The sequence below is a fragment of the Amblyomma mixtum genome, chromosome 4, assembly GCF_055824585.1.
Source record: "Amblyomma mixtum isolate Tamu chromosome 4, ASM5582458v1, whole genome shotgun sequence".
NCBI lineage: Eukaryota > Metazoa > Arthropoda > Arachnida > Ixodida > Ixodidae > Amblyomma > Amblyomma mixtum.
In genome coordinates, this window is record NC_143015.1 from 112,489,392 (window position 1) to 112,516,017 (window position 26,626).

Sequence of the window (26,626 nt, forward strand, 5' to 3'; positions counted from 1 at the left end):
ATACGTCTTCATTTTTGCAGAGACAAATAGAGGCTAGCTCTGGTAGAGAGAATGAATGCAGCTGGTGCCGCGTTAAGGTACACACATCAAAGACACGGCTTAAAAGTTCTTTATTATATATTTGACTTCGACGCATCAAGCTTCTATATTCTGTTGATTCCTAAAAGCTCGCATGAAGGAGTTTCTAGTGCTTCGAGGGTGTACGCTTGGCTGTAGCATCCGGAGTGTTTTTTGTAGCAAGTGCCGCGGAAAATAATAGCTGATACTTCGTTCGCAGTCGGCAGACACCAAGGCATTCGTCGCCGCTGTAGGATGCGTCGGTGCTGTCGACTGAGACCATCTCCTGAGTCCAAACGGAGAGGGGAAAAAGAGGAATCTACGTGATTCGAAAGGACAGCGACGTCGCTTGCGCACCATCGACACGCTCAAGGTGGTTATTTGTCGTTGGTCCGTGTAGTAATACTGCTGAGAAGCACCAGACACAGAAACACGCCGAGCCTCAACAACAACAGCACGCCCACCTGGTGCGCCCCCTCTCCGGACTTATTGAAAACACTGTGATACGTCCATCATACCAGAAGTGGCTGCTTAATCATCATCATCATCATCATCAGCCTGACTACGCCCACTGCAGGCCAAGGGCCTCTGCCATGTCTCTCCAATTAACTCTGTCCTAATGGCCAGCTGTGGCCACCCCATCCCTGCAAACTTTTTAATCTCATCCGACCACCTAACTTTCTGCCGCCCCCTGCTACGTTTGCCTTCTCTTGGAATCCACTCCGTTACCCTTAAGGACCAGCGGTTATCTTGCCTTCGCATTACATGCCCTGCCCAAGCCCACTTCTTCCTCTTGATTTCAACTAGGATATCATTAACACGCGTTTGTTCTCTCACCCACTCCGCCCGCTTCCGATCTCTCAACGTTGCACGTATCATTTTTCTTTCCATAGCTCGCTGCGTTGTCCTTAACTTAAGCTGAACCCTCTTTGTTAGCCTCCACGTTTCTGCCCCACTTGACTTGCAAGGTTTACAGAATAATTCAGCGTTCCTTCGAGCGAAAGGGAGATGTGGCAATATGCGCAAGGGAGCGGTTGGGAAATGTGGCAAGAAAAGTGGCAGATGAGGGAGTCCTCATACCACTCGCCAGGAGGGGTACGAAGACTCCCAGGAATCTATGAGTGTAAAGTAGAGAATGACCTTCTGCATACATGGGAATTAGCCCATTACGCTATCGCGTAATACCCTTAATTTGTACCCTCTTATTTTTATTTTCACTTGGCCGGGCACCATTTCATCAGGAGAGGGTAACAGCGTGAGGGAACCACGACCTAAGAAGGAGAAAAACAGTATATTGAAACGAATAAAATAAAACCAATGAAAACATTGCATCTGGAGTGTGATAACACAGTCATGGCGTCCAACGCGTCGCTACGGGCCAAGAAATGGCGAGCGCTATGACGAATGAATCAGCAAACCCCTCGTTGTGCGCTGAGCAGCGAAAGAAGCTGCTCTCTCTCTGATTTCTTTTATGCCTTTCCTCACTGCTTGGTTCAGGTGCACGCCGAGAGCGAAATAGTTACTGTTTCGTCCAAAACCAATTATGTCAGCTCCGCGGGACGCTAACCGGCGGCGGATGCCAACTATCTGCCCACTTGGAAACGCGGGCGAGAGCAGCAAGAAGTGCAGCAGCCGAAAGATCTGCCGTTATCTAGAGTTGTGGTTCGTGCTTGTTCTTGCTGCATGACTGAGGGGATTCGTTCCCTTAGGTTTACTTCCCCGCGATGGGTCCTTCCTAGTTTCTAGTTACTGTAACTAACAAAGGAGGGCGTCGCAGCGACACGAGTGCCACGAACAGCGCCACTGCTGCGCGCGCACGCGGTTGATAACCCTTGCTCTTCGGCTGGGGAACTAGCGGGGTGACGCAGAGACGTTTCGGCGCGGTGCGCCGCTCTCCTTCAGCGAGGCGAGACCTTCTGGGATAATTTCCCCTCTAGCTCGTCCCGTCCGGCCTCGGAGCTTCTCCTCTGCCCTTGCGTAGGCCGACGTTCGCTCGTAACCATGCTGGGGAGTCGGATGACCTTGATTCCTGAGCATATTTTGTTGCTAGCTGGCGTTATTGATGTTACCGTAATAAATGCCTTGTTTGTGTCAGCCAATGTGTTCTTTTGTTCGCACCTCACAGCAAGGCTCGCCGTGATTGGCGTGCGTTCAGTAACGCTCACAATCACGGGGTCGGCTGTTTTGAACTGTGTCGGCTGTGGTTGAGCGGGGAGAACGTATTTATCCGCCTTAATACCCCCCCCCCCCCCGTATGGCTACCATCTGTGAGTAGTTCTAGAAAGTCCATGCCTTTTCTGCAATACATTTCATGTTTACGACTTCTCAAAATGACGAAGTTGACTATACTGAATATTTTTGCCCCAGCATCATACATCGTCGCCACTGACACTTTCACAGACTGCGTAAAATAAAGCCATCGTGTCATGCACTTAGGTCAAAGCATAGTCCACATTCAAAGACTATGGTCAAAGTTGCCTTCTCTAGTTTAGCGCCGCTATAATGCGTAGTGATTACAGTTAGCGGTGAGAGAGACTCCTGTGCAGACTGCGCCCATACCGGCAATATTCGTCGTTACGCAACTCCCGCGTTCGGCGAGCCACCACGCAATGCAAGTGGTATTGATATAGTGCGCATTTTAAGTGAACAGGGCCGGGCGTGTACGGGGAACGGCGAACTCATTGTGCATAGTTAGGAAAAGGTCGCCGGGTATCACGCACTGTCGGTGCGCACTATGAACTAAAGAAACACTGTCACACAAGATTCCTTTACGAAGCTATGAAATTCCACTAACATTAGATGTCGCGTATCCAGTGACTAAGAGAATGTAATACCAAAGAGCATGTATCCGCCATCAGTGCGATAACTACTTGAGACCTGGATATGAAAAATTAATGCGTGAGACTGCACAAGAGAACCTCAGGGAGTCATCCATGGAAGGAGGTTAAGTGGCATAAAAAAACAATTCTAGGCTTTTGTTGTGAGCCTTGCTGCTACCTGGTAAACATGGTCAAAGTCGTAGGCAATCCGAGCGCCTAAGCCCAAATTTGTCCGAACATGGAGCTTTCCTCTCTGCTTTAGAAATTTCGTAATTCTCTCTGTATTCGAAAATGGGGGGCCTGGAGCCGAAAGACATAGAAATAATAAATTTATGTTTATCATGTTTTAGAGCTACACTTATATCTAAAGCGTTCGAAAAAAATTCGGTCTTCATAGACTTCTGGCGTCAGGAAGATAAAGCACATACCGCATCCACGTCACCACCGATACGTTGCCGGCAATAGTGACTTTTTAACTACAAAACAGCGCTGCGACCGACGAAGAAAGAAGTGCCCTGTGGTCGCATAGCTGTTTTGGTGATAAAAAAATGTCACGACTAGCTCAGCTTTCCGTCTTGCTGAGGAAAAACGGTAATACTGAGCGCGACATTAGACACCTTTAGCATACCGCGTACCGTGTTACCGGTACCAGAGTACCGGGAGCCTGCGCACAGCCAATACGCGTGAGCTAATCGCCTCACGCCCGGAAGCTGCGCGCGCGCCTGCAGCATCGGGACCAATCAGCGCGTGCTCAGCGGCGGTGCGGGAGCTCGCCCACCACCGGTGAACACACGCTGATTGGTCCAGTTACGACATGCGCGCGCAACTGCAGGGTACCTAGTGCCGTCAAGGCGATCTGCGCATGCGCACTGATGGCCCGCGGACTTTGGGCTGCCCGGGAACAGTAATCGCAGCACCGTATGATAAAGGTATCTAATAAGAGCATAAGGCTGCCTGCTATGCTTCTCACGTTTCTTCCGGCGAGCCATCCGTTCCTGACGTCCCGGCCTCGTACCCACGTGACGACTGCACTCCAGACGCACTGGACCCCTTCACACTGGGTCTTCCTCTGTCCACAGGCTGCCGCTGGTGCTTGGGAACAAAGCGATGCGTTTGTATTAGGAGAACTTCATAAGCATCCCAAACAATAATCAAATGAGGAAACATTCTGACAGGAACACTTGAGCGAAGCTTACAGCTAAAGCATCATCAGCCTGGCTACACCCACTGCAGGGCAAAGGCCTCTTACATGTCCCCATGTCTCTCATTTGATTCTGACTACCTTTAGTCTTACCCGTAAGTTCCTTTTTTTTTTCACTGCATGAAGTTGCCAGTCACATGCGTATGGCCGATTCCCCTTTCCTTTCATGGACATTCTGCAGACGTGCTCCTTTCACCTTTTGCACTTGTTTTGAACAAACCATGCGCAATTTCGCAACGATCAATTTCGACACTGCGCTTGTACAGACTGCGTGACCATCATGCCCCGCCAAAGTTGTGCTCATACTGCTTGCAGGTCTGCATGTACTGCGTGCCCGTGTACTGTGTGATGGCAGTGGACGCTATAAAGAACCCCAGGTGGTCGAAATCATCCGGAGCCCTCTACTACGGCGTCCCTGATGGCCTGAGTCGCTTTGGGACATTAATCCTATAAAGCCATAATCCTTTATGCTGAAGCATACTAACTTATACCCCTGCCACACGGCAAATTTAATGTCATTCTCATCGAATGACATTTGTTCGACTTAATGTCATTTTTTCTGCGCGCTGCTACACGGCAAAAACTAATGTCATTTGCAAATGATGGCGATTGCGATGGAAAGAGAGTACAGCATACAAAAAATTCGATGTATGCTTCAATACGTTGCAAAAAGTATTGCTTTGCTAATGGAAACCGATTCTAAAATCTTCATCCTCATTTTAATCAACGTATTTAGATAGGCGCGCTGTGCGAGGGATCTAAAAACGTTGATTTCAATAACGTGTTGATCACTGCTATCCACCACAAGTTCAAGCCAAGCCAAACTTCAGCCAGCGGCGGCAGGCAAATGGCAAACGTCATATTGTGAAATGCTCTCTATGGTGAAATTAGACAGTATTAGCTGTGCGTCCGCAAAAGCTTTGCGCATGCTACGGGCGCACCTTGCGCGCACTGCCGCCCGTCCTCACAACAGTTTTGGTAGGGAGCACGGTGGTTGGGTGTGACTAGCGTAGCGCGCGAGAAGCATAACATACTGTGGCGCCATCTAGACGATAGCAAGTCAAACCTCCTGAACTGAGTGCCGAAAAAAACGTTTTTCTCTTTTATTAACGGCAGTAATGAATGCATTCGAAGGCTTTGTTTTTTTTTTTTAATGTAAATCAATTGGATGAAATGAAAATGTAGATTCTAGTGCAAAGTTGGAGAAATACTTCGCTCGGGGTCGTTGCTATGACGACAGTGTACGCCGTACATAGTTATGCCTAGCATCAAGAAATTCTGAAATTTATCTCAAAAGCGACTGATATTTCAAACCTATATTGTTACGGAGGGATGAGAATGCACAAAATAAAAGCGAATACAACCGTTTAGAGCAAGCTATCGCGTCGAAAAATGCAGCGGTGACGCAGTATTCGGTCCGAAGCGGGCGATCTGGGCGTCGCCATGTTGTGAATGTTAACCACGCAAGGCTGGTAGCGAGAGTGAGTTTTATTTTTTTCCAATTCTATTTGGCATTTTTATAAACATAAATGAACGACAGCACAATCGTAGGGACGCGGAAATATTACAGTGCTTGTGACGTTTTTGTAATCGTGTTTTTCGGTGTATATTCTCACCAAGTCTCTGGTGTCGAGGGAACACATTAGCTCGGACGTCGCAGGCGAATGTGTTCAGGGAACTCATTCGATACCTAATGTCGTTTTCATCGAATGACATTAGAGTTTCTCGTGTGGCAGCAAACTAATGTCGTTTTGAACGAATGTCATTCGATGGGAATGACATTAAATTTGCCGTGTGGCAGGGGTATTACACACGCTTCTGAACAGGAATGTTTGCAAATATTTTGCAACAATACAGCTTTAATCTTCATTGCTTCTGGTCCCAGCTGCTACTTTCTGTGTTTGTGCATCAAGCAAATAGGAACATTTTCAGTGCGGCTTCCTTTCAACTTTGTGTTGCTCTTCATTGCACCCTGCGTTATTGGCTTGCGTAGACAACAAACAGGGCTCCATCCCTGAAGCTGGACGGTGCCCGAAGCAGTTCTCGCTATCAGACTCGGCGACAATTTCATTCCGCAACACTGACTAACGGAGTTCACGTTATCGGTGTATGCGACTGTTCTCGTAAGCAGCCGCATGGCAAACGTAAATTTTTTTTTTGACATATCTGCGCTTACACACTTAACATGGTGACTGATGACAGAGCATTGATGGGTGACCTTGAAGTTTCAAGTGCTTTTTAGAAGTTTCCACTCAGCAGTTGGACCTTGACTATAGTCGGATACAACCTAAGTCTGGAGTGAAGCTCCGCCCATATTAAGGACCGCCGTACTGGATTCCTTCAAGACAAAAAGTTGTCCGCTGTTGTTAAAACTTTTCTTGTTGCCTGAACAAGAAGCTAATGACAAGAAAAAATAAACTCTAGCCTCATGACAGCTGCATTAAAGCCAAGCACTAAAAAGCTAATTTCACTCACTCTTGTGATTGGCAAGCGAAGGAATACAGGACGCCGCAGACTGTAACCCACTGTGAACAATGTAACTGCTGTTTTTTTTTTAAAGTTGTGTCCTTCTATAAAAGCCAATCTGAATATTATTCTTGACATACACTGGTAAGCAGGTCTTCATGACTTGAGAAACTGAAATTCATTCCGCGTAAATTTTATTCCTCTTGTTACTGCCCTCCAGCTGTCCGGATTTGCGTTGTTGGTTTGCCTGAACAGAATTATTCCCTCATTAGTTTCAATAATACGTCACTGTACTATTCGCACGCTCGTCAACATCACTTTAGTCTCAACTTTAATCCTGTTGCAGTGTTCATGAGTTCAGGTCCTCAAATAAGCGCTGCTATTCCTCCACCGAGTGGCTTAGCAAACAGTATGTTACTGGCACGGTTTCCAGTAACCCTTATGCAAGACTTTTTTTCCATTCAACCCTGAATATGCGTCTTGTTGACGTGCAATGAAAAACAGCCGAGATATTCTGTAACCTTACTTTACGCGTATTCCACCCGTGTCTACTACTGAGGATGACTAGCGACCGTGCAGTCTACAGAGATTTTAATGCCAAAGCTTTTATTCGCCCATCAGTGGCGTTCGTCCGACGAGAGAGATCCACAGCCAATCCAACACTATCCACAAAGTAACACATACATTGGCTAAACTGACTAAGCAGTCCTTTCTTGGTAAAAAAAATAATAAAAGAACATTTTAAAAACTACTAAAGAAAAAGAACCAAAAGAAACAAATATACGCGACAAAAATGAACAATAAGTAATAACAAATATACACCTTTGCACTAAGGGTCCCCAGCCGCTCCCATATTGGTTCCTGGACTGTCCTGAGCACATCGCGAAGTGGCAGTGGAACCGGTTTCTAACAGTCCAGAGAGGAGGTACTTTGGCAACTCCCTCGCCCAATGGATAGGTATGCCAAGGTAACGACATAAAAGGAAAAAAATTGCGGGCAGGAAGAGAGGACAGGGAAAAGCTTACGCATTTCCGCTCTTAAGCAGGCGTAATTGCCATCTTCTAATTTATTCTCGCCTCAACATATGCGCCCCCACTGCACCTAAATTGCCCTCACTTTTTCTGAGCAGCGAATGCCAATGCACACTGCTCGTTTGCTCTTTCCAATCGCGGTCTTAATCGCAAGCTTTAGACAAAAGTGTAGCATGGTGTTCATAAAACACTTACTGCTTTCAGCCTCTGGCTTGGACTCTGCAGCCCGACTAGCACAGGAGGAAAGAGACACCAGTGGCCAAACCTCCGAAGGACGTTGACACATCCAAGGCGCCGATGCACCCTGCGGAGATCAGTCATACTTCTGTGCATGAACAGCTCTACGTTGTCGTTAACCACTCTGCAATTTAGTCAGCAGCCAGCACCACGGTTCTCGGCATGAACTTTGTGCATGCTGAGATGAGAGGATGCATTTAGTTTCTGTCACTGTCAGGGCGTGTGTTTGGGTTAGTTGGTTTTCCATGTCGTACAAAAGTTGGCGCAAAGAACAGGACGACGGAAGACGCAACTTCCGTCACCAGTGTGGTGTCTTCCGTCCACCATTAGCTACACAGCTGAATTCGGAGTATGAGGAAGCCTCTAAAGGATGATATTTTATTGCACCGAGCAAATTTTTACGGTGTTCCTTTGATATACCAGGAGTTTCAGGGAAGACTTCAATGTCAAAAACAGTTTTTTTCGAGCTACAACTTATGTTTTCAGCATGGTACTATTACTTTTGTAGGCAGATGAAAGAAAACAGGTGAATCGCCTTAAGTAGTAAGCCGGCTAACCATTTTTGAATAAGTAGCTAATTTCTAATAGTCCACTCTTAGAGTTAGGCACCTTGTTGCAATTAGATCTTGAAACTAGGAAAAACCACCTAGGCAAAAATAGTTTCACAACGACAAAAGAGACGAGGAGACAACGGACAGGCGCCTGTCTGTTGTCTCCCCGCCTCTTTTGTCCTTGGAGTAATTTGCGCCTAGGCGGTTTTGTTCCAAATTTCAAGATGCAAAACCGACTAGCCCGTCAACAAGCCTTACTGTGCAATTAGATATTTGTCGCCGATCATTAAACTTGGCTTATTGAAGATAAAACCTTATGATGTACCATGTGTACCAAAGGTACACAATGGTGGCTTGTTCTTTGACCTTGACGGTCGACCTTTGACTTTCACCTTAGATGGTTTTCGCCGAGTCGTCAACGTAGGGCGCATGTACAAAACGCCGCGTAGCCGGGCTTGCCTCATTAAGCATGGAAGAAGAGTCGGGACCGTCTGTCTGTCTATGCCACAGCTGCCGCTCGACCTCTGGGTATAGCCGTGGTTAAACCCTGCCTAGCTTTTTAATGCAGACATGCATTCCTGGCCTCGAGCTTGCTCTTTTCGTGTACATGTCCGGCAACTCACCTTTGGGGTTGTCTTTGGGGCTTGATGGATGGGCATTCGTTCGTTGCTGCGATGCTCGTACTTAACTTGACGTCACACTATGCCCATGCTCTCAGAGATCGAAACCGAAACTGACTTCGTTAAATGGTGTGGTAGTTAAGTCGTGCTTCGAAATTCCACCGTTCTGGACCACGAGCTACCTATTGAAGTAAAGATCTCAAAACATAAATATGTGTCTACACACCTTTAACAGGGCTAAGCGATAGCATTCCTTGGTGGTGTGCCTGGGTTGCGCCAGAAGGGACGGAGGTTCGATTGCAGCACTTGACAAACCAGTTTTTCTTTAAAGCGATATTGCCTGGCGGTGACGTCACGACCCAGTTGACCAACCAAGATCTTCCTGTCACAACACCGACATTCGCCCGGTTTTCAGCCGAACTACAGTCTTAAAGCCATGGAGTTAAAAGGGGGCTAGTCGGTTAGCCGGACAGCAGAGTAGATTGAAACCCCCCCCCCCCCCCGCACAGTCCTGCAGCGTGAATGGGAGCAACCTTTGAATTTACCTTGCCTCTTCTCTTCCTTACCGTTCTTTTCAAAAACTTTTGTTCCCTCTGTTTCTCTGAATTGGGTGCTGGCCGGCATGATTCTCAAGGCCGCGACCATCGTGATCAAATGTACCACAGACACTGCCGATAATAAGATTTCGGAAATCTGTAAACTTACAGGCCGGGGGGTCGAGGACAGCGGTTCCGGAGCAACGGAATCCATCCCGTCGATTGAGGAAAAGCAGAGATTGTGATCGTGAGTGGAGGCGGGCCCCGGCGCAGAACGACCGCTGCGGAAGAACGAAAGCGAATAAAATTAAAAGGAAATCTTAATACATCTATCTGCGCATAATCTAATGCATAACACTAATACCTAATACACGTCTCGTCCGGAGGCATGGTTGGCTTGCATAAATTTGCCTCTTCTCGGGGGCATATTGTAAACGTTGGCCAGCTTTTGCTACATGCCACACGGAACACGTGTACTCCCCTGAACGGGCCACCTGAAGAAGGCGATGCCCCGAAGACGATGACGCCCTGAAAGCAATGCCTTCTTTGTAGAGCATGAGCCGCCGCGGTGGCTCGGTTGTTATGGGGCTCGACTGCTGACGGGAAAGACGCGGGTTCGATCCCTGTAGGGAAGCTCGCTTTCCGATTGCGGCAAAATGCTAGATGACCGTGCGATGTCAATGCACATAAAGAACTCGAGGCAGTTGTGTTTATCTCTGGAGTAGGAATAGAGTTGTTGGAAGGGTCGGTGAGCTGTGCTTCAGAGACTTTTTGTAAGGTGTCAACTGGAAGAATGAGCAGGAGTGTCGCTCATTAATAAAGCATATTTGACTTTCTGAGACGATAACAAGTTTGACAGAAACAATGCATCTTTATTGTTTCATTTTGTCTATACATAGAAAGAAAAATGATTAATGTTAGAAGATCAGAAGGAGACAGCCTGGGTGAGGGAACAAACGGGAACTAATGACATCTTGGTCGAAATCAAGAGGAAGAACGGGGCTTGGCATATAATGCAAAGGCGAGATTAGTGCTGGTCCTTAAGGGCAACGGAGTGGATTCCAAGAGAAAGTGTAGCAGGGGACGGCAGAAAGATAGGTGGGTGGATGAGATTATGAAGTCTGCGTGGTACGGGGCAGCAACCGGCGAATGACAGGGTTAATAATTTGAAAGACGTGAGAGAAGCCTTTGCCCTGCAAGGGCCTAATCAGGCAGATGGTGGTGATGGTAATGTCGGTATCACGTGCCTGTAAGTTTGTATTATGTATATATTTTTATTTTTTGACACATTTTACAGTCAACATCGCTTTTTTGTACAGCGCATTCTATGCTCATTACTTGATACGCTGCTTGCTATGGCATACTGAGGCCAAACAATGTTGGTTGTATGTAGGTTGTATGGGGTTTAACGTCCCAAAGCGAATAAGGGTATGAGAGACGCCGTAGTGGAGGGCTCCGGAAATTTCGACCACCTGGGGTTCTTTAACGTGCGCTGACATCGCACAGTACACGGGCCTCTAGAATTTCTCCTCCAAAGAAATTCAACCGCCGCGGCCGGGATCGAACCCGCGTCTTTCGAGTCAGCAGCCGAGCACTATAACCGCTGAGCCACCGCGGCGGCCTGAGGCCAAGCAATGGAAAAATTGTCCATTATATTAGACAACAGATACGCAGGCAGCCGAGGAACGAGGTTCAATGCCAAGCAATGGAAAAATTGTCCATTATACAAAAGATACGCAGGCAGCCGAGGAACGAGGTTCAATGCCGTTAAAACCTAATTCTCAGCTTTTTCAAAAAACTATGCTGCTGTCTAGTCAGTGTACCCAATTTGGCATTGCTTTTTTTCTCTAGAGAAGCTGTTATAAACATGGGATTTAGTTAGAGCATATACAGTGGCGGTCACAATAAAGCAGTCCGAATCACTCGCAACTTACAGAGGTCGTAATGTGCTGAGCCCACATTAGCGCTATTAACAACGGAACCAGGACACGCACACCCAATTCTGGACAAAATCACTTTTAAACAAGAAACCTTCTATGAACGCATTTTTTTTCATTCAATGAAACATTTGACCTTAACAATCAATATATCCGCGCACAAACCGACAGCAGTATTGCATTTTTTTGTGCACTATCGTCTTTGCCCTCGCGAAAGCATTCGCCATTGGTTTTTTATGGCAGCGTTAACTGTTCGATGTGATCGGCGCTGAAACCCTTTAAAAGAAAAAAAAATATTGCTACGTATCAGAAGAATGGAGCATTAACTGAAATGTCTCCCTAACAGTGTCTTGCAATTTCCAAATTTTCAAAATTTTTTCTCGGGGAATGCTGGACAAATATAACCACACTTCTGGGAGGACATGGGGCTCTGATGTTTCATTAAGTTCGAATTGGAGCTAAAAAAGAAGGCGCCAACGTCACCAGCGGTGCGTTGCAGGTGCACAACTAAGAGCGCAAAGCCATCAGCAATGCTCCTCGTGTTGAGTTTTGTAGCGAAAGCTACATTGGCCATGAACTTGCGATTTCGCTGTGGCGGCGCTCCGAGGAGGCACAGAGACCGACCTTGAGCGGTTGCCTAGCAACCGCCGCAGCTGGCGGACGCCGCGCGCTCGCCACGCCATCTGGCGTGACCTCACACCATGGGCCTCGCCGCGGAGCCGCCGCCGCCGTTTGGTATGACGTCACACCGCTTGCCTCGTCGTCGCGCTCGCTTTCGCTACGTGTATCGCGGCATAACCGAGGTAAGCCACTGCCCATTTTTCTTGCGGGCCCCTTACGTGCTCAGGCTCTTCGGATTCCTGTGCTGGAATGGACCCACATGACTGCACTCAAGGCATACTGGACACCGGACTCCGTTGTCTTGATACAGGGTTGTCGCTATTGCTAGACCTTCGGAACAAAGCGATGCATGGGTATAAGGAAAACATTATTGACATGGAAAAAAACAATCGAATGAGTAAATTTTCTACTAGTAAATCCAGAGTGAAGGCTACAGACATAGTCGGATACAAATTAAGTCCGCAGTGAAGCTCCGCCCACGTTCAGCCTCCGCACACAGAATTCCTCCACGACGAAAAAGAAGTCCACTGCATAAACTTTTTTCTAAACACGAAGCTTAAGAGAAGAAAAAAATTAGGAGCTCTAGAATTTTGATACGTGGATTGTTTGATATTGCCACGTATCATTGTAGTGTTTGTTCACGCTCAAGGCTGTAGGAAAGGGTTATCACTTTTGTTCGTGACCCGAGAAGCGACCAGTCTAATCTCGATTGATCGCAGCCATGAAAGGCTGCATCTAGGTTTTTCCAGATTACTGTAGATGATCTTGTCCTGCTATCTGGAAGTTTCCTTGCTGGCTTTAAATTGAGCGATGCCGCTAGCGGAGGACGTTCGTAGTTCGACGACTGACGAACATGTTTGTTGCTTACGCCGCCGCCGAGTGATTCAGTTCTTTTGCGGGCGCAAGTCAGCCCAAATAAAGAGCTTCGTTTACAAGACTTCTTGGTGTCTTCTTGACCGCTGGACTGCCGTCACTACAACGTGACATCTGGTGGAGGTGCTGGGTAGCCTTCCAGGTACCGGACAACCCCTGCAAGCCGTGACGCCAGCCCTTTGAGTTATTCGCCGGAAGACCTGACTCCAGTCTACCACGCAGCCTCTGGAGCCTCCAGCCATGACGTACGCCGCAGCAGAGCGCCGTCCTGTACCTCGACGACGGGACCCAAGCCCCTATCGCCCTTAGCCAGCTGCGCTGGAGCGCCGCCCTCTCGCTCCAACTCGCCCGTCCTACGAGCGTCGTACACGGCCGAGGAAATGCGTCGAGTGGAGAACACCCGAACAGCGCCGCCCACAATGCTTCCACTGCGGAGAAGCCGGTCACATTCTCCGGTACTGCCCATACAGGAGAATGGGCATCCGAGGGCTCCCTTACGACGCCCCACGACCCCGACCCGGCCAGCGACCAGCCGAAATCGAGGATTTTTTTGCGTCGGGAAGGATACTCATCACCGAGCCGCCTATCGCGTTCTCCGTCGCCATCGTCACCGCGCTAAGTATCTCCTAGCCGAGGCTACGCAGTGCGTGGACGCTTCCCCAGCCCCCGAAGGTTAAACTGAATAAAGCAGCCTCTGGAGGTGAGGTTGCTTCTGAGCGCAAGAACTAAGATCCTCCATCGACGAAAACAGAAGACCATGCCCCCTACGACGACGACGAACCCTACGACAACGGCGACCCCTACGACAACCTACGACCCCTACGACAAGGACGACCCCTACGACGACGACGACCTCTACGAAGACGACGACCCCTACGAAGACGACGACCCCTACGAAGACGACGACCACCTACGACGACGACGACGATCCCTACGACGACGACGACGATCCCTACGACGACGACGACGATCCCTACGACGACGACGACGATCCCTACGACGACGACGACGGTCCCTACAACGACGACGATCCCTACGACGACGACGACGATCCCTACGACTACTACGACGACAAATACGACGACAAAAACTACGACAACACCGACGACAACACCGACGACGACAGAGCCAGACTTGAAGCTTTTACCTTTGCCCTTGCACCTTATTAGGAAAGCTAAAGGACTCTAAGTTCTCGAAGCCTTCTCCGTGTTTAATTTCATTTTAAAGCATCGAGACGATGCTTCTTTGGAAGGGGGGTAATGCCACGTATCATTGTAGTGTTTGTTCACGCTCAAGGCTGTAGGAAAGGGTTGTTATCACTTTTGTTCGTGACGCGAGAAGCGACCAGTCTAATCTCGATTGATCGCAGCCATGAAAGGCTGCATCTAGGTTTTTCCAGATTACTGTAGATGATCTTGTCCTGCTATCTGGAAGTTTCCTTGCTGGCTTTAAATTGAGCGATGCCGCTAGCGGAGGACATTCGTAGTTCGACGACTGACGAACATGTTTGTTGCTTACGCCGCCGCCGAGTGATTCAGTCCTTTTGCGGGCGCAAGTCAGCCCAAATAAAGAGCTTCGTTTACAAGACTTCTTGGTGTCTTCTTGACCGCTGGACTGCCGCCACTACAACGTGACAGTATAGTCAAACACTAAAAAGTGTATTTCGCTTACTGTTGCGGTTAACTAGCGGTAAAACACAGGATGCCGGGGAACGCAACAGGAACCCATGTGCTGTGCGATGTCCGCGTAAAGCCCTCCAGGAGGTCGAAATTCTTTCCGCTACGGCACCTCTTTCTTCCTTTCTTCGCTTACTCCCTCCTTTATTCCTTCCCTTACGGCATGGTTCAGGTGTCCGCCGAAATGTGATAGAAATACTGCGCCATTTTCTTTGCTTAAGAACCAATTCTCTATTTGCATTTGGACACAACTGCATTCCCATAAATTCGTGCGTGTCATGAACGAATTCCAGAGTGACAGCACAGGTGTAGACGGGTAAGAGGAGCAGGCACACGCAGAGAGCACACACTGCTGAAGAAACGGCGCATTAATGTAACGCGTGATACATAATGAGCCATTAAAAAATACCTCGAAGAAACTCTTTCGATGGTGCCTCTGATATTAGCGTGCTGCTGATGCTGCTTAAGTACTAGTACCAGTGCGACTCACACACGCGCCAGAATATTGCCACTGCACCGCCCAAATCTATTCGTGCTGTTGCTCTGCTATTTGTGCTCCGATTAGGTCTATGATATCGAGTTATACCTTCAAATCTATGTGAAAATCGATGTTCGTCTTAGTGCTTCGCCATTCCATTCCCATACACTGACAAGCTGCGGCGAATCGGACGCTGAAACAATCCAATCCCGTTACTCTCACCACTCCTTCCGAGCTCATTCATCAGCTAGCACACATCGTAAACTTAACAGAGATTGCTAATACGCAGCCCAGAACGACGCACTTAAAACACTTACCCCCTTGCACATGCATCACGGAAGTCTCGGTGCCACTAGCGCCAGAGGCAGCCTAGTCCCAGTCAGAGAAGCAGGTTTTTGCAGCTGCTTCTCTTGACGACGTCGCATCCAAAACGCCGGTGCTCCCTGCGAAGACCATGGATGCCCACGTCACTAGATGCACGCAACACCAAACAGGCAGAGGCTACCCGCGGTCCCTCCAAAGTAAGGAGCAAGTTTCGATGTCTGGGGCGCTGCAACGGCGAGGCCAGAAATTCTATAAACAACCTAGTTTTTTCGTAAGGTCTGAGGCTCTTCCGTACTCCATTCTGTATGCAGAAAGTCGCTTGCATATTTTTAGAATATTTTTACTCTTTTACAATGGACCCACATGACGACTGCACTTTGAGACAATACTGGGCACCGGACTCCGTTGTCTTGACACAGGGTCTTCGCTATCGCTGGTGCTTCCGAACAAAGCGATGCATCGTTATAAGGAAAACAGAAAACATTATTGACATCCAAAAGAACAATCGAATGAGCAAACTTTCTACTAACTTTGGTTTGTTTTGGTTTGTGGGGTTTAACGTCCCAAAGCGATTCAGGCTATGAGGGACGCCGTAGTGGAGGGCTCCGGAAATTTCGACCACCTGGGGTTCTTTAACGTGCACTGGCATCGCGCAGTACACAGGCCTCTAGAATTTCTCCTCCAAAGAAATTCCAGCTGCCGCGGCCGGGATCGAACCCATGTCTTTAGTCTTTAGGGTCAGCAGTTGAGCACCATAACCACTGAGCCACCGCGGCGGCACTTTCTACTAAGTATATTCTGAGTGAAGTGTACAGCTACAGGTCGGATACAACTTAAGTCTTCAGTGAAGCTCCGCCCACATTCAGCCTCCGCGCACAGAATTCCTCCGCGACGAAAAAGTAGTCCACTGCATAAACTTTTCTTGTTTTCTAAACAAGATGCTTATCACAACAAAAAAAAATTACGAGGTCTAGAATTTTTATACGTGGATTGTTTGATATAGCCAAACATCAAAATAGCTGATTTCGTTTACCTTTGCGGTTAACCAGCGGAGAAATACAGGATGTCGTGGATCGCGGCCCATTGTTAGGAGCTGCTGTTAAGTTGCATTCTACTAAAGAGCAGGCTCTTAGACATCTGCTTAAGCAATGAGATCAGACTTAACCCAACTTTCAAAAGTAGGCTTTTTGAGTTATAATGGCGCTTTTTTCGGCATAACATTGTCACGGGTGTAGCACATCAGAATACAGCTCAGACGTGGTAACTAGCAGATTTATTAACTGATATTGATTAGTTAGCTCTTTAACTATTATCGTTAGCCTGCCTAATTTATGAGAGGCTTGTAGCGCACCGTAAGCAATATCCATATCAGTTTTTAGAATTTCTCAAATGCAGTTACGCTCTGCACTGTGATCCAACAAACTTTGGCCATTTCAACGAGTTGCGTGCACTGGAGACGTTGTTTTGCCTGCAAGCTTCTCGAAACGGCGTGTATCTTAGCGCGATGTAGCCAAAATTTGTTGGGTCACAGCGCCGAAGGTAAGCGCGTTTTCTAAATTCTAAAAACTTTTAGTGATAATACTTACGGGGGGCTACACACCTCTCAATAATTAAGGAGCTAATAGCGATTGTTAAAAAGTTGACAATTCAATATTAGTAACCAGCCCGCCAGTTAGCACGCTAGTTAGCTGATAGCTGTTTTCACAGACGGTAATGTGCACCTACCACGAACTGCAAATAAGACCACATTAGACGAATAATAGAAGGCGCTCGTCTACCTAGCCGGAGTAACCCGGTTCGAACCCGACCCTGGTGGCCGCGTTTCGATAGAGGGGGAACCAAAAGGCACCTGTGTGCTGTGCGACATGTGGTCGAAATTATTTCCGCTACAGAACCTCTTTCTTCCTTTCTTCTCTCATTCCCGCCTTTATTCCTTACCTTAAGGCATGTTTGTTCAGGTGTCCGCCGAAATGGGATTCAAATACAACGCTATTTCCTTTCCACAAGAAACAATTTTCAATTTCCATTTGGAGAAAACTGCATTCCCACAGATGCGTGTCTTGAGCGAGTTCCAGAGTGGAGCAGTGACGTAGACGGGTGAGAGGAACAGACACAGGCAGAGAACACACAGCGCTGAAGAAGCAGCGCATTATTCTAATGCGCGATTAAAAAATTTCTCGAAGAAACTCTTTCGGTGGTGTGTATGCTATTTGTGTGCTGCTGATTCTGCTTAAAGCTGCGCTGAACAGCAATCTGAACTCATGTTTTTACCGCCGGAACTCGATCTACGCGTTCCGAGCGTTCTTAGAAACTTCCAATTAGCCCTGTGCGGCCGGTTTCCCTAATTCAAATCCGATTAAACTTCCCGGCTTCGGCCTCTTTCTTTACTTCCCCGCAGACGGTGGGAGGAGTCCACCAACCTTTCAACCAGTCCCGTGGCGGCTTGCCGCTGTGCCGTCGACGCAGTGACACGTAGTTATCGGCGAAAGCAAAGAGTCCAGGCGTATTTTTATTTTCGTGGGCCTAATTTGCAGCTATGTAGTCTCTGGCTAGACCAATTTATTCACGGACGCCTAAAAAAACAAAATAAAAGCGAAAGCAAGCCGCTACGCGACTGCCTTAAAGGCCCTCTATGCGTTGGTCGACACCGCCCACCGTCTGCGGGGAATTAAAAAAAAAGCGCGAACCGAACGTTAATCCCATTTAAGTTAGGGAAATCGGACGCACAGGGCAATCATTCGGAGTTTTTAAGAATGCTCGGAACGTTTATATCGAGTTCCCGCGGCAGAAAGACAAGTTAAGATTCCTCTTCAGTGCACCATTAATTAGCACCACCAGTGCAGTTGACACGCGCGGTCGAATACCACCACTGCACAAACGAAATCTTTCCGTACTGTTGCTCAGCTATATATGCTCCGATTAGGTCTATGAGATCGAGTCATACGTTACAATCTATGTTAAAATCGATGTTGGTCTTGGTGCTTAGCTGTGCCATTCCCACACTCTGACAAGATGGTCGCTGCGACGAATCGGACGCTGAAACAATTCTATCCCTTTATTCTCACCACTTCTTCCGAGCCTATTCATCAGCTAGCACTCATCGTAAACTTAACAGAGATTCCTAATATGAAGCCCAGAACGACGCCCTTAGCACACTTACTATTGTGCAGAATGAAGCGCAAAAGATCCACCGCGATTACCGCCAGAGGCAGCCTGGTCGCATGCAGAGAAGCCGGTTTCCAGGCTGCTTCTCTTGACGACGCCGCATCCAAAACTCCGGTGTTCCCTGCGGAGACCACGGATACGCACGTCACTAGCTGCAAGCAACGCCAAACAGGCAGAAGGTATACCCCAGGTCTTTCCAAAGTAAGGAACAAGTTTCGATGTTTTGGGCGTGGCAACGGCGAGGCCAGAAATTTTTTACCCAAAACAATAAACAACCTCGTTTCGTCGTAAGCTTTAAGGCTGTTCCATACTCCATTCTCTGTGAAAGCATTAGTCAAGCGAGAATGGCCAGCGTGTTTAGGCGAAACCATACCCAGCGATTCTAAACGATGCTAAATGATGGACTATTATCATAAGGAACTCATTTAGATGGCGGCGACTATTTGAGGGTTCTACGACCCAAAAAAGAATGTGCGTTCGACTTGCACACGCGCACATGTAGCGGGCAAGCCATCGCACTCGGCAATTATCCTCTGCTCCTTTCCTGCCGCAAGCTCACTCTGGTGTTACATTGTTATAACTTCAGTTTAACCATAGCCCACAAACTGCGGGCAAGAACATCAGCCAGCGAAAGAACGCTATACGCCCTTCATGGAGCATATTGGCGAAGGTATGGCCAGCAATTGCCGCTTAATTTTCACATATGGCAAAACACGACTGCTCAAAAGAGACCACACGAGTAACATATGAATAACATGCTTCTGAGTGTAAGTAATAAAGCAGCGGTGCATCGATTTTTCTTTCCTCAACAATCAGAAAACGGGCGCCACGAACGAGTTCGCTTTCCCAAGAATCACTAGGCTCTCGTACTATGCCGAAGGCTTTCGAAATGAGAACACGGAAAATGAATTTTATCTCACTAAGCAAAAGAAACAAACTTTTTGAGCGACCCCCGCCCACGGTGTGCATACAAGCACCTCAACGCAGCGAACACAGCGCAGCAGACGACGCGAGGCATGCCCTTGTGACGTCCGAGACCAGAGGTTGCGAGACCAGCAAGCAGTTCACGGAAGAAACGAAAAAAAAATCATTGTAAAGATATCGATCGTACAGCGGGGATTTCTAATTTAACGTGTCGGTAGTTAAATGCAATGACCAGGATATGCGCGAAAATGGACTGCCGTGACCCCTTAAAAAGAAGTATTTTGCCGCATATCAGAAGCACGGACCTTCAATATATTCTTAAAAGTATCGTACAATATTCCAATTTTCATATTGTTTGCCCGAAATTGCTGAACATCATCTCATTTTTGTGGAGCGCTCTGCAGACGGCTTCAACACGAGCAGTGCAAAACAGCTAATAATAGACCCTCAAGCACCACTGCGAAACGATAAAGCAGATTCTTAGAAGTATTCCTTGAGAAAATAATGACACTTGGTTAAGGCAACTTTGCACGTGTGACTGCGCTTGCATACGCGTCGACGACTCCTTAAAAGTTCTCGCAGGCAAAGTTGGTCTCTTCGGTTAACCACGCCTGTGCTATACGGTAGCGCTAAATAGAGCACGCCTAGAATTATCAGAATTAGGCCTCATTTAAAAAAAAAAAAGAGTTGCCAACCGAACTACACTTCCCAGTGGGCATTGGAACTCTCTTAGACATCCCATGGACGTCCTATAAAAGTCCACAGAACGTCCAGGAGAGTTTCAGTGCCCATTGGGCTCCCGCTTTCGCGATTAAAACAGCAGGTTAGGCAGCCGGCTTTGCTTTGCTCGCCAGCAACGCACGCACGCTCTGAGGCCGTAGTGTGACGAAGTCTGCGAGCTGAACTCGGCATCATGGTGACAGGGGTGAAGCCGGCGGCGAGGTGACAGAGGTGGTGCTGACGCTCACGCTGCTGTGCTGTTCCATGAACTCCGGCAAGGAATGTGCAGTGGCTGGCCCGTCTTCGTGGGATGGTCCATTAAGGTTCATAGCGGCGACATCTGGCGCTACAAACACACATTGACGACGCTAGCTTGGACGAGTTTTTCTTCTTTATAATGAAGCGCAAGACACTATTATAAACGGTTGACCACGCGGTATTCTCCCGCGACCGCTAATTAATTTATAATCGAATTTCTTCCTCGTGCTGTTTCGGTTTCAACAGCCGAACGATGTCTGTGACGTCAGGCAAAGGTTATAGGTCACGGGAGGCAAGCATAACTGCAATACATATATAATCGGTGCTTCTACATTCGTCGTCATTCGGCTTTAGTGGAAAGCTGGTTTCAGCCCTGTAGTGAATTCAAATGATGAAGCAGCTTTTTTACTGCAGTTTTCCTCCCTTCCATTCCTCCTTTCCTCTACAAACAGATGACGGCTGTCCACCGAGATATGCGAGACAGTTACAGAAGTTGCTATATCGTTTCCTCAAAAACAATTTTCATTTTCTTCATTACGGCCCCTCTTTCTCTTGTTTCACTCCCACTTCCTTCCTTCCTGTACTGTGTGGTTCGGGTGTCCACCGAGCTGCCACCACGGCCGAGGTGCAACCACAGCTGAAGTGCGACCATGTTGAAGAGGCGGAGCGGCTGGCATAGTGTAGCTATCGCTAGAAAAAATACTGGTGCTTTAGCTTTGGTTAAACTGAGTTAGAAGCGGTAACTTAACGATGGTTTAGCCTGCCGAAGTCTTGTTATGCTGCTCGTTGAGCGTCTCTTTGATATCTTCCAGGCTAAAGCATCGTAAAGCTATCGCTTCTCACTCGGTTTAGCCAAAGCTAAAGCACCGTCAATTTTATTCCTAGGAGCACCGGAGCTCCTTCCGTCGTGTACTCGGTTAAAGACGCCGCGACGTTACGCCGTATCACGTAAACGCCGCCTTTAGGCTCCTCGGCGAGCCCAAAGTCGATCACGTAACCAAAGTTTGGTTGACCTTGATGTGACCTTGACGTCCACGGCTTAATTGTGACCCTTGACCTGGCCAATTGCTTTACCCTTGGCCTGTCCAATTGCTTGAACATTGGTCTGGCCATTGACCATCCACTGGTTCTCCAAACTTATAAAGTGAAGGTTTGACATTGGAATACTGGTTTGGCGAATATTAACCAGGCAGTGTTGTTTGTGCCACTAGTCTCTATAGTTGAGCCGCTACAGTATCCCTAAGGACCACAATGTCTGGAATGGTGCGGATGAGGGTTTGCCTTAACTTGCGCGAGATTAAGATCTCTACGTGCTCGGATGCACCGCTAAGAAAGAGAAGCCGTCGGTCGGTTAGTTTTGCCAAAGGTGAAAGCATCCATCGCGCATGTCTGCATTCAGTGCTTGGCGAACGCCATACGATCATTTGTGATTTCTAAACGACCCCAACAGTATTGAAGTTTACAAACACCTTTTGCGACAACATGACAGGCTCACATTTTGTTTTCTTCCTTTTAGACGAGACGAAGATACTTACTTACCCAACAATTCTGGACGAAAAGCATTTTTCAACGGTAAACATTTCATGACCGCAATTTTTTATGTATTGCAAGATTTCGGTATAACAATCAATATATCCGTAGATCTCCCTTCGTGCCGGATTTCATTCATCTTTTCCATTAAAGTGGTTCTGAGACACCTTCCGATCAGAGCACACCAACCCACATAATAACTCCATTGTGTTGTCGTGAACACCTGAGCCAAATAATACACTTCTACACGCAGCAGAGAACACAGAATCTCGTGCGAACCCTGTTCGGGCGACATTTTCACGTTCGCACCCTCCTCCGTAGCATGCACGATCCTCCGTAAAACCTCTCCAGATATGTCTATTGCTTACGATTATTTCAGACGTCTGGCAGCTACCACGCGTAGCTGCGGCGGGTCAGGAAGCTCCGCCCTCGGCGGTAGGGGGCAGGAGCAAGTGCGTCGACCTTGCAGCGTGCGAACAGTGACAAGAAGAAAGGGAAAGGCGCGAAGACACTGAGATTTAAACTTTGACCACAGCACAACAAAAAAAAGGAAATCTTGTCAAGAGGATATTCGGGAAGCGGCGTCTTTTAACATCCCAGGCATACCGCAACTTTATTAGAGCCCCTTTAACATTTCTGCTGCCGTCAAAAGCGTTTCCCACTGGTTTTCTATAGCAGTCCTAAAAGCTCGATGCCAGCGATGGAAACACTACAACGAAGAACTTTGCAACATATCAGAAGAATTGACGATATCGGTACCTTACAATTTTCCAATACTCAAAATTTTTGTCGAAGAATATACGACATGTGTCGCATGTCCAGTACGAGGATGTGGTACGCTACCTCACTGCTGCTCTGCTGGAACCTTGGGCGGACGCCGGCTGGTGCACGGGTGTGCAACACGGAGCTGTCTCTCGATGCTGCCGCCACATTCCCCTTGCGCCGCTGCGAGGAGGAATCTGAGGGACGGAATCGGATGAATAAGATTAGGCATACGGTACGGTATAGCGACGTTACGGGGGCCGCATATGCGCATATGGGCTGTAGCAGTGAACGGTTCGGGTTAAATTTACACAGCCTGGCGTTTCAAAACGGGTTTTGGCGTCACATAGCAGACCGGAATTTTTGGTTTGGTTCGGTTTGGTTTGGTTTATTGGGGTTTAGCGTCCCAAAGCAACTCAGGCTATGAGGGAGGCCGTAGTGAAGGGCTCCGGAAATTTCGACCACCTGGGGTTCTTTAACGTGCACTGACATCGCACAGCACACACGCTTCAAGCATTTCTTGGGCGGAAACACTATACCGATGGGTCAACACCGAGGAAGATCTTCCGGTGATTGTAGGCTTGCACTGTTTGTCGTTTTGTGTGAAGTGAAAGTTTTAAACTAATTGGAAAAAGATCAAATAAATATCCACGACTGGGATTCGAACCCCGCGGCGGCGCGAACAGGCCTGCTTCGCAGGCCGCCGAGCGACAGCACTATAGGCTACCGCCGCATCCTCACACGGCTCGTGCTGAACTGCAACACCCTCTCGCGCTGTGCACTCCCCATCGTCGTATTCATCCACTAATACTGCTATGAAACTAATATTCGCGCTTTGAGCCACGTGGCTGTAGTGACAGGTGTGCACATCATGCCTTGGCGTGAATAACGTCGTGGCAGAAACATGGCACTGCAGAGCCATGCACTATGGTGTCGAAAACATTGCTGCAGAAACACGGCATTGGAGCATAGGCCGCTGGCGTACTTTGGGGAAATTGACACTGAGGATGAAAAAGTTGAATAAGTACTTTGACTTGGGCTAGTTGGTCCGTAGCCATGTTTAAAACAGAAAAGCCGCGTATGGGACAAGGAGGAACGTAAAGCAACAGTACAGGCGCCTGTCCTGTTTGAAGAGACTCATAACTCGCTCCCTGGGTCAACCTCAGTCGCGCTTTCAGGTACGTGGCAGTGTAGTTCACCTGGAGAATACTGGAGAGGCTAACAGTCCGTTATTGCAGTTAACTTCAATAAAAAGGCAGTCATCACGACATCGACCCCGCATTCTCTAGGGTAAATTATAGGAAAGAATCGAATAGAACCGCACGGAAACAATGATGAAGTAGCGGCCTTTCGATCTGTTAGTTCCTTCGTTTGAACGTATCACGAAGAAACAGTGTCCAAAGGACAAAGGCTCAGGTGCTCAGAGAAAGCATTGCAAGGGGGAAAAAAACAGTGGGACATCGTAAAGCTCGCTTTTCACCTGTACGCATGAAAACAAATGGATACTGGTTTGGTTTGGTTTATGGGGTTTAACGTCCCAAAGCGACTAAGGCTATGAGAGACGCCGTAGTGAAGGGCTCCGGAAATTTCGACCACCTGGGGTTCTTTAACGTGCACTGACATCGCACAGTACACGGGCCTCTACTGTGCGATGTCAGTGCACGTAAGCATATATCCATCAATGCTGGGCAATATTTTTTTTCAACAGGAAATAGTTTATGAACGCAGTTCTTTGGCATCATATTCCACCATAACAAGCAATCCGCAGATATCCCTCCTCGGTAGACTTGCATTTTTGTGCTACTAACACGTTTTTGTTATCGGCAAAAACGTTACCCATTGCTTTTCTATGGCTGATTGTACTCGATGCGAGCCATGGGTAAACTTTAAAAGAGCACTTTTTCTATGCATCAGAAGAATAGACCATTACCTTCAATATTTTCAAACCAGTACCTTACAATACTGCAAATCCGAAATTTTTCTCCTGGAATGCTGGACTTGTTATTATCATAAGCGGTCAGTAATGCTCTTGGTACATATAAACAAATATAGAAGTCCCATAAGTAGACCTGCGGCCAGCGACCCTTGGCGCCGAGACACCGTACAAAAATAAAAACAAATCATCAGGCTCTTATCATTCAACAGGTACACCTTAAGAGTAGCGAGGCGGAAAAAAGAATAAGATAGCTTCCCTTTCCCAAACATAAAAAGGACTTCGCTACCCTCGGCTGACCAAGCGGGATGGCAGAGATCCGTCGGTGTGCAAAGTCCCTACTGATACTATCGGGCACAAACCCAGGCCTCAAGGAAACAGTTAGCCATGCCCATCGTAACAGAAGTCACCAGTCACGTGGGCTTACTGGCATCCTGGGTCGAAACCTCCGTCGCCTCGGCGCACGTCGATTGGTCGTCGGCTGCACTGCACACTGCTGTACGTGGGCATCCATCTGGGTGGGCAGCTCGCTACCGCCATGTTGCGCTGCTAGGTGGCGCCACCTGAGTGATCAAATTACCAGCACAGTTATCATCATCATCATCAGTAAGAGCTGCTGCATAATGAAATGCCACAGGAATAGGGCCCGACCCTGGCAGTATCGACTAAGTAGGTGCTCCGCGTAGCTTGCCACATCCACGACACACCGATTTTGTCATAATGTAAGCTTCCAATTTACCAAACTTCCACCAAAGGCGTATCCCAGCGCGAATTGGACTGCCTGTATAAAACAAAAAAAACAACTGATCCTACGACATTAACGCCAACGGCATTGAACGCCTGCATCATATTGAAAAAATTAAAATTGAAATTTGATTTTTGAGGAAAGGAAATAGCGCACTATCTTCCTCGAATCTCAGGACACCTGAAGGGTGGGAATAATGGAGGGAGTGAAAGAAAATTTTGAGGGCGCTTAAGCTTCGCCTTTAAGTGTGGGACTCGATAAGGTGTTGCAGGACTGCCGTGGGTGGCGCCACAACAGGGTCCCTCAATGAAGAAGAGGGACAATCGCAATACTGCGGGAAAGGGCGGGACGCTGCAGGCACTGTACTAAACGACACACAGTTTAAAAGATCCCCAGGTGGTCGAAATTACCCTGTAGCCCTCCCCTTCGGCACCTCTCTTTCCTCTTTCCCACCTTCTTCCCCTTCCCCTTGGCGGAGGTGTCCACAGTTGCCACGCCTCTGCTTTCCTCAAAACCCATTTTCGATTTTTTGAAGAAAATATTGACAGCTTCACTACGCTAGGTAATGTCAGTTTCGCGGTGGCCCCCCAAGTTTCAGCTTCAAAAAATGTCCTTGAGCTTCTAAAGCAAAGGAAAGGTGCATGACTAACCCTCTGGGAGAGTCGGCGGGAGCTTCGAAATGAAAGGAAAGGTGCATGACTAGCCCTCTGCGACAGAGGAAACCTCATTCGCGCTTTAAGCTACAAAATCGATAGAGCAGGAGCTCCGAAAGCAAAGGAAAGACGCATAGCTGCCCCCCCCCCCCCCCACACACACCCCGGGACAGTGCACACCTCAGTCGTGCTATAACCTACCTGGCAGTAGTGACAGGTGTGCGCTGCATGCGTTTTCATTGAGAGAGTTATAGGAGAAACGGGGCTCTGAATCCGTAGGGCGTCGGCGTTCGGCGTTGGCGTTGACAGTGTTCTAGACTTCGATGATTTCTTTTTTGGAAGAAAGAAGTGCACAACTGGCTCCCTGCGTCAGTGGACGCCTGAATCACTCTTTGAGGTACGTGGGGTGGTGTAGAGACCCGGGCTCCAAGCGTTAGTGCTGACAACGTTGTGGCAGACACTCGGTACTGCAGCGATAGGCCGCAGCGTTGATTTTGAGAGCAAGCTCT

The 26,626-nt window shown here is 48.0% G+C and overlaps 1 protein-coding gene across 2 annotated transcripts; it reads right to left on the reverse strand.

Moving 5' to 3' along the window:
• Positions 1-91: 91 nt before the first annotated feature.
• On the reverse strand, positions 92-25,248 carry LOC149347905 (uncharacterized). 2 transcript variants are annotated; one of them, XM_089587730.1, is made up of 9 exons: positions 22,868-22,983; positions 22,393-22,486; positions 18,588-18,713; positions 15,421-15,546; positions 12,295-12,406; positions 9,688-9,799; positions 7,770-7,878; positions 3,847-3,968; positions 92-343 (listed from the first exon to the last, which is right to left on the reverse strand). In XM_089587730.1, exons 4-9 carry the CDS (start codon positions 15,434-15,436, stop codon positions 185-187), a joined length of 630 nt encoding a protein of 209 aa, XP_089443856.1. In that variant the 5' UTR covers positions 15,437-15,546; positions 18,588-18,713; positions 22,393-22,486; positions 22,868-22,983; the 3' UTR covers positions 92-184. The 2 variants fall into 2 exon arrangements, with proteins under 2 accessions (XP_089443856.1, XP_089443854.1); XM_089587728.1 differs by lacking the exons at positions 12,295-12,406; positions 15,421-15,546; positions 22,393-22,486; positions 22,868-22,983 and adding an exon at positions 25,147-25,248.
• Positions 25,249-26,626: the final 1,378 nt, after the last annotated feature.